The sequence below is a fragment of the Tenrec ecaudatus genome, chromosome X (assembly GCF_050624435.1).
Source record: "Tenrec ecaudatus isolate mTenEca1 chromosome X, mTenEca1.hap1, whole genome shotgun sequence".
Lineage (NCBI taxonomy): Eukaryota > Metazoa > Chordata > Mammalia > Afrosoricida > Tenrecidae > Tenrec > Tenrec ecaudatus.
Genome location: NC_134548.1, coordinates 5,571,381 through 5,579,599, shown reverse-complemented (window position 1 = coordinate 5,579,599; position 8,219 = coordinate 5,571,381). Strand labels below are relative to the sequence as shown.

Sequence of the window (8,219 nt, the reverse complement as noted above, 5' to 3'; positions counted from 1 at the left end):
AAACCTCTCTCTGACAGAGACCATCCTGTTTAATCAAAATGACTGACAGAAGACCCTTCCTGGTTTAATGGAGTCTGGGGCCTAAAACCATATTTCATGTCAATTAAATAGTTTAAATAAGGATTAGAATAAAATTAATTTTGACTGTTGAAGGATTAAGTTAATATATGGCTTTCCTAGCTTCACACTGTTTTATTCTGAGTATTATTATTACAGCAATTGAGGACAATAATGATTGTAAAGTACACATAGAAAGCTTGTAAAGCCTAGTGGCCTTCAGCCAACCTTATGCATCTTTAAATTGGGAATAGGGCACTCCTGCCAAGAAGGCTCTGAGAAGGAAAGGCTCACCTAGTGCTTTGAGTACTATGGACATTTGTAGCTATTTGGGAATATTGCTGCTGGCAGAAGAAAAAGGAACCCTTTTGTCTTTTTAAACTTTTTAAACTTTAGTTTTGTGCATAAAGCTGAAAAAAATTTTAAGCCATAAAGCAACTCTCTTCTCTAGGACTGAACTTTACAGAGCATCTGTTAGCAGCCTGAAATGCTTGCTAGGTGACCAGGTGGGTCCACTTGTGTGGAAGTGGAAAGAAATGCAGCAATAAGAAAATGGGTTCAGTGTGGTCACTTGCGTTAAAGACCCCTCAAACTAAGACCCTCCCCGGTTTCTTACTACTGGTATTTCTGTCTATGTTTTCTGCATATTGTAATCACACTATCAAAATGTGTTGCAGTACGTCAGAAGTATATTTTAAGGCATTCCAGGACACGTACTTTTCTTGTTCTTTTGGCCTTCCCACCTGTTTGTCTACTTTTAGGTTTGCTTGTTTGTGTTTTGTTTGCTTTTATGGTTAACAACTAGGTACTGCAGGTTCCCCAGCCACAGGTATCTCTGCACTCATCACTCGGGGGCATGGCTTGAAAGGCCTCTCCAGTATAATCAAGGTAAATATTAACAGATCAGAAGAAACCATTTGAAAATCGTCAGAGCAAATTAAGTCCTTAGCTAAAGCAGCCTTGCGGAATAGACAGGGTCTGAATGTGTTATTCCTTAACAAGGTAAACTGTGCACGGCCCGTAAAGAATAATACTGCTTTTATGCAAACAAAACTGGGATTGTACAAAAAAACTCTCATTTTAGTCTGCAAAAGTGTAAAGGAAGGGTAATAAAAAAGAGAATCGACAGGCCATTTGTTATCAAAAATTGTTTTTTTGGTCTACTTGGGTTACAACCTTAATTACTAGCCTCCCTGGTTCCTTTTTGTTATTAATGCTGGGACTCTTAATGGGCCATGCTTTTTTTTGTTGTTACTTTATTTTCCTGGGGGCTCTTTATAGCTCTTATCGCAATCCATACATGTATCCATTGTGTCAAGCACATCTATACACATGTTGCCATCATCATTTTCAAAACTTTTTTTTTCTACTTGAGTCCTTGGTATCAGCTCCTCATTTTTCCCACCTCTCCCCCTTCCTCCCCCCATGAACCCATGACAATTCGTAATTTTTTCTCATATTTTAAATGTCTTACACCCACCGCTTTCTCCCTTCACCCACTTCTTTGTTGTCCATTCCCCTGGGAGGTGCCATATGTTGATCATTGGGATCAGTACCCCTTTACTCCCCCATCCATTCCCTTACCCTCCTAGTATTGCTACTCCCATTATTGGTCCTGGGGGTGTCTATCTACCCTGGATTCCCTGTGTTGCGAGGTCTTGTCTGTAACAGTGTACATGTTCTGGTCTATCCAGATTTTTAAGATAGGATTGGGGTCATGATAGTGGGGTGCGGGGAAGCATTAAAGAACTAGAGGAAAATTGCATGTTTCATTGGTACTATACTGCACCTTGACTGGCTCCTCTCTTCCTTGTGGCACTTCTGACAGGGGATGTCCAATTGACTACTGATGAGATTTGGGTCTCCACTCTGCCCTCCCCTTCATTCACATTGATATGATTTTGTTTGTTTTGCTTTGGGTCTTTGATACCTGATCTCTCATCCCATGGACACCTCATGATATAAAGGCTGGTGTGCTTCCTGCATGTGGGCTTTGTTGCTTCCCAGCTAGATGGCCACTTGTTTCTCTTCAAGACTTTGAGACCCCAGATGCTATATCTTTTGATAGCTGGGCACCATCGGCTTTCTTCACCACATTTTCTTATGCACCCGTTTTGTCTTTAGCGATCATGTTGAGGAGGTGAGCATCACAGAATGCCAGGTTACTAGAACAAAATATTCTTGTGTTGAGGGAGTACTTGAGGGGAAGTTCAATGTCCATCTGCTGCCTTAATACTTTATAAATAAATATATGTGCATGGATCTATTCCTCTATCATTATATATAGATATATTTACATATGTACATGTCTATATTTAGACCTCTATTAATGTCCTTTGCCACCCATTGCTTTCCTCTATTTCTGTTACATTCCACTTCTCCCATTAGTATGTTTGTCCTTTGTTTGGTTTTCAGTAATTCCTCTCAATTACATTGCCCTTGATCAAGCCTCCCTAAGGAAAAGAAAAGAAATGATAGAAATCAGGGTTGAGATTCATGAGAAGGAAAATAAGAAAACTATGGGAAAATTAATGTTGCTAAAACTTGGTTCTCTGAAAGCATAAAGAGCATTGACAGGTCTCTGGAAAACTGAACGAAAGAAAGGAAGGAAACAAATTTCAATAGCAAGGACGAGGGATGAAACTAGGGACATTACAATGGACCATAATGAAATCAAAAGGAAAATTACTCAGTACTACAAAGGCTTGTACTCCAATGAATTCAACAACTTGGAAGACATGGAAAAATTCTTGGACAAACAATCCCTCTCTAGACTATCTCCAATGGATGTCAACAATCTCAATACCTACAACAATACAAGTAATAGACAAGGTTATCAAGGGATTAACAACAAAAACATCCCCCAGATGAGATGGCTTGACAGGCAAATTCTACCAAGCATTCAACGAAGAGCTGTCACTAATCCTACACAAACTCATCAAGAACATAGAAAGAGATGGCAAATTTCTGAACCCTTTCTATGAAGCCAATATAATTCTGATACCTAAGCTGGGCAAGGATCCCACAAGAATCGAGAACTACAGACCAATATCCCTAATGAATATTAATGCAAAAATCCTTAACAAAATAGTGGCCAATAGAATACAAATGTATATAAAACAAATAATTCACCGTGACCAAATAGGATTAATACCACGGATGCAGGATGGTTCAATAGACCAAAAACGATTAGCTTTATTCTCCACATTGACATGAAAAAGTGTAAGAACCTCATGATAATATCGATAGATGCAGAAAAAGCATTGGGCAACAACAAACACCAATTCCTGTTTAAGACACTGAAGAAGACAGGAATGGGAGGAAAATATTTCACTACAATGCAAGCTACATATGAAAAACGAATGGCCAACGTGCTGGTCAGTGGAGAAAAGATGAAAACAATCCCTCTGAAAAAGAGGACCAGACAAGGATGCCCCTTGTTCCGCTCCGATTTAACATCATACTCGCTAACAACATAAGGCAGAGTAAAAACATCAAAGGTATTCGTCTGGGGAAGGAAGAGCTGAAACTCTCATTATTCACAGACGACAGGATTGTACATATGGAAAAGGACAGAGGAATGTGGTGCAGTGGTAGGATAAGAAGATCAACACACAGAAGTCTATTGGACTGCTTTAGCCATCGCACAGACCCAGTGAAGAAGGGATCATAAAGTTAGTACCCTTCGCAAGAGCCAAGCACAAATATCTAGGGATAAACCTGACTAAAAACCCAAAAGATTTGTACGAGGAAAACTACAGAACATTACTACAAGAAACCAAGGGTAACCTCGACAAACGGAAGGATATGCCATCCCCATGGATCGGAAGGCTCAATGTAGCAAAGATGTCAGCTCTGCCCCGGAGCATATCATTCAATGCTATCCCTGAACAAATACCATCATCTTTTCTTCGAAGAATTGGAAAAACCGATTACCAACTTCACATGGACAGGGAAGAAGCGCAGCATTAGCAGAGAAGTCCTCAGGAAGGACACCGTGGGAGACTTGCTGTACCTGACTGCAGCAGCACCTATCATACAGCCACAGTGGGCCAGGCATTACGAATGCGACAAAACCGTCCATCCGACACCGTTAAGGTGCTGTGCAGCTTATGATATTGAGAACCCACTTTACAAATCCGAGTGCAGAAGAAGTTGCTGGTGCATCAGTGATTGGATTCCTAAACCAAAGGAATAGGGAATGAGGCAAACTAGCAAAAGAAACTCTGTTTTTGTTAGCTGCTGGATCATTTGCCCGCTTCCACCTCCCACCTCAGAAAACTGACTGCTTGTGACCTGCCTGCTCCCCACCCCCCCTTTGGGAAAGTCTCTGCTGGGGATAATGTACTCTCATTTTCCCAGGTTCAGAACATTGCAACCAGTTTGACTATTCTCCATTTTATTGTTTCTTTTGATTATTTTTCAATATCGTTCATTTTGATGTTCTAATCTGAAAGGAGTAATTAAGCTTATTATGGTAACCAGGATGTTATAATCAATGTTAGATAATATTTTGATAATAGAAGTACCTGGCAATGCTCACTAGCACTTTTTGAAGTTACAATTAACCCATTAATGTTGCTTTCTGCTTCTGTTCACGCTTGTTTTTATTAAGACAAGATGCTCAATCAAATATCCTTGAAGGAACAGGCAGGCAGACAAGTTTTAATGCCCCTAGCTGATATTTCCAATTATATTCCTGTAACACATGGTGGGATTATAAATATTTAGGATATAAACACAAAGAGAGAAAAATGCCAAAGACCATGGGGAATTCTACCAGTCAAGGGCAGACACCCTTCTGCTGTAGGCTGTGGAACGTTGCAGTAGGATTTCCTGATGGATGTGCAGGGAAATTGTCTAAGAGGAAGCTAGGGAGGTGTACACGGAAGCGCAGAGGAGCAGGCGGGTGGGAAGAGAACAGAAAAGGTTTGGAGAATAGAAAGATGGTCCCCCCCCTTGTTGGGCCAGATGGGGACGCTAATACTCTGGTGGCACTTCAAGCCCTTGGAGCTTTCCACCAGGCTCTAAGCACAACCCAGGGTGCTGGCTGCTGCCCTGCAGGAGCCCCTTTGGAAATTCCTGAAGGAAGACAAGACAGGAGAGGCTGGGAAGGGGTGAGGAAGAGTGTTTGCTCCTTAGGCAAGGGGACAGGACCAACACATGTCATGGCCCAAGGTCTTTGAAGGAGGACCACAGCTCCACCAGAGGGGGGCTGATTGAAACACTGTTGGTCTGTCTTTCCATCTGAGATAAAATGGACATTTTGCTCCTTGTTCCCAGGCAAAGTGTGCAGAAAGCAGCCAGCAGCAAGTTTATCAGTTTCTTCTTGTTCCCAGTCTCATCCTCCCTCTTGCTTATGAATAACTTGAAGTGTCAATGTTTCTTTGTATGCCTGAGAAGGGCACTGCCTTTGTGGAAATGCTGGCAGGGGCACGCTGGCTACGGGATCCCAGGAGTATAGAGGCTCTCCTCTAAGAAAGCTCTGGACCAAGGCGCCTAATTTTGTCCGTCGTTTTTGTACATAAGTTTCTTCTTGCAGTGCGTACCCCCTCTGGAATCGATTTCTTCGTGAGATAAGAGCTGGTCTCTATCGTGTCTCCAGGTCGTGTGTTGAAAGGTACATCTGGTAAGTTTAATGGAATATAGTAGTTCAGGGGAAACGCCTGTGTGGTTTTCAAGCCCCCAGGAAGGAGCTCTGAGGGCAAGGCTTTGGTGAAGTTTTGGGCATCTTGATGGGTGATGGAGGGGGAGCAGAGCAGGCTAGAGGTATAAAGCCACCTTCTCTCACCGTCTCTTGAAGAGAAAACCAGCTAGGCAATGTCAAGGTAAAAACCTTCGTCTCTTTTTTTCTTTTCAGGGGTAAGGGGTATAGTAATCAATCATTCTTAGTTAGAAGGGACGAGTACAGTGAAGAAACTGTGAGAAGCATTTTTCACTGGCCTGGCTAGCGTAGTGAGTGGTAGATCAGTCCCTGGCTGTGATCAGTAAGAAGTTGTGAGAGTTGCTCCTGCTGCTGAGAGCTGCTACACAGGGGAGTGTGACAGGTGAAGCTTATGGAGCAGGTGCTGTGCGTCTGAATCACTGGTAGATCTGTTCTTCTTATTAACTTTGCTTGACTTGTCCATGCCGAGAGCAGATTGAAAATAGACTGTATGCTTGTAGGAAAAGGCACGTATGTTGTGAGGTTTTGTTTTTTTGTAAGCGCTGTTTGAAGCAGTTTCATTGCTGCTCTACACAGGAGCCAAGGAAGTGTGAAGATAAAGTTATGCATAATTCGATAATGAATTAAATAAAAAATTGGAAAGCTAGTATGAAATATAAAAATCCTCTCAGACGCTCCGGAGCATTTATGGTTTCATTAATAGGTCTTTAAAACCCATATTAGGGGGTGGGGTGGGAATTAAAGAGATTGATTTTAAAAAGCTTCAAGCTAGAGTGTGTTTGCCACAGGGAAAAAGGAGGGTCGGGTCCCTGTTATCAGTAGTTCCATTGCATGCTAGGGAATTGGCCTTACAACCAGACTAAATAGAAAAAACATGAATGAGAGGCCTTGGAAATTTGCCTTGTGTGTCGTTAATGGTGAAAACATTTATTTGCGGTAAAAAATACCCAATTAGTAAGAGTAATCAGACTTAAGTCTTTTTCTTTTAAGTCGGTGATGGGTTTGAAGCTGGTAGTAGTCTGTTATGGCGTCATTTTCTTCCTTTAGTAACTTGTAATCGAATCTTTAGCTGAGGAGAGACAGTTCATTTTTACTAATTGCAGGAAAGGAGGGGCCAAGGTGCAGGCAGGAAGAGAAACTCGGGTCCGATTGGTTTTTCTTCCTTACATTTTTGTGTTCATTTCTTTGATGCTGTTCCGTTTGCAGAATTTAACCCAGCCTGGGTCTGAGCTCTCCCTGGGGCACTTGTAAGATGGTCCGAACCAAGCAGACCGCGCGCAAGTTCACTGCTGGGAAGGCTCCACGCAAACAGCCAGTCACCAAGGCAGTCCGAATGAGCGCCTGCTCCAAGGGTGGGATCAAGAAGCCTCGCAGGTACCGGCCTGGCACGGTGGCACTGCGCGAGATCCGCAGCTTCCAGAAGTCCACCGAGCTGCTCATCAGAAAGCTGCCCTTCCAGAGGCTGGTGAAGGAGATCGCTCAAGACCTGAAGATGGGCTTGAGGTTCCAGAGCGCGGCCATCGGCGCCCTGCAGGAGGCCAGCGAAGCCTACCTGGTGGGCTTGTTTGAAGACACCAATCTGTGCGCCATCCACGCCAAGAGAGTCACCATTATGGCCAAAGACATGCAGTTGGCTCGCCGCATACGGGGCGGGCCTTCTTAAGCCGAAGCCCCCTTTTCGGGTGTTTCGTAGTAAATGCTGTACGATGCTTTGATTTCACGCGTGGCCTTTTTGGTAGCACGTAGTTTGTAAGACGTTGTGTGTGTGCTTCAGTCTTTCCCTCTTTCCCTCAGGATGAAGGCAGGAAGCTCAGAGCCCGCAGGGGGGTGGGTCCTGCTGCTCAGGAGGGAGGCCTTGCTATCCAGCAGAAGGGATGGGCGCCACTTGCTGCTTCTCAGGAGGCATGTTTCTGTATGGGTCTAGTGAGAAAGAGAGAGAGAGAGAGAGAGAGAGAGAGAGAGAGAGAGAGAGAGAGAGAGAGAGACAGGCCTTACCCAGTCATGAGGGTCACATACCATCAGCTGGCCCTGGGCCTCTTGAGGGCACCTAACACCTGGGTGGCGAGGGGCACTCTGGAGATTCAGAAGGCCTGCTTCAGCCTCTGCTGGATCCTATGGTCCCGCCACTGTACCTCCCCACTTCCCTGCACAGGAGGGTGCTCTCCCCTGTTCTGGAGGCTTCCCTGAGCCCCACTGGAAACAACCTCCATAGACTTTCTGCTCCCAACACCCCTTCACTGGCCCCAGGCCTGGGGCACCACCACCTAAGGACATGGCCCCTGCAGGGAAATACTGGAGAGGAAGCTGGGAAGACCCCCAGCAGTGAAGGCGTCACTGACCAAGAGGAGAACACACAAACAGGCAAAGGAGGTCCCCCCTCCTACTCTCCTCCCCTGGCCCCTGGGTTCTGAAGGCTTGCACTGGATATAGGAGATCCAGTGAAGGAGCCAGGCAAACTCTTAAGTCCTGGGCTGCCTTTCAAGAGATCACAGCAGGG

General features: G+C 44.3%; 1 protein-coding gene across 1 annotated transcript; it reads left to right on the top strand.

Moving 5' to 3' along the window:
- The first annotated feature begins 6,974 nt into the window (after nt 1-6,974).
- On the top strand, nt 6,975-7,385 carry LOC142434555 (histone H3.3 type 2-like). The gene has a single exon (XM_075539244.1). The coding sequence runs from the start codon at nt 6,975-6,977 to the stop codon at nt 7,383-7,385; it is 411 nt and encodes a 136-aa protein (XP_075395359.1).
- The last annotated feature ends 834 nt before the right edge of the window (nt 7,386-8,219 follow it).

Excerpts from the sequence above, each read along its gene's own strand:
- LOC142434555 (XM_075539244.1), top strand. The coding sequence starts at position 6,975 with ATGGTCCGAACCAAGCAGACCGCGCGCAAGTTCACTGCTGGGAAGGCT.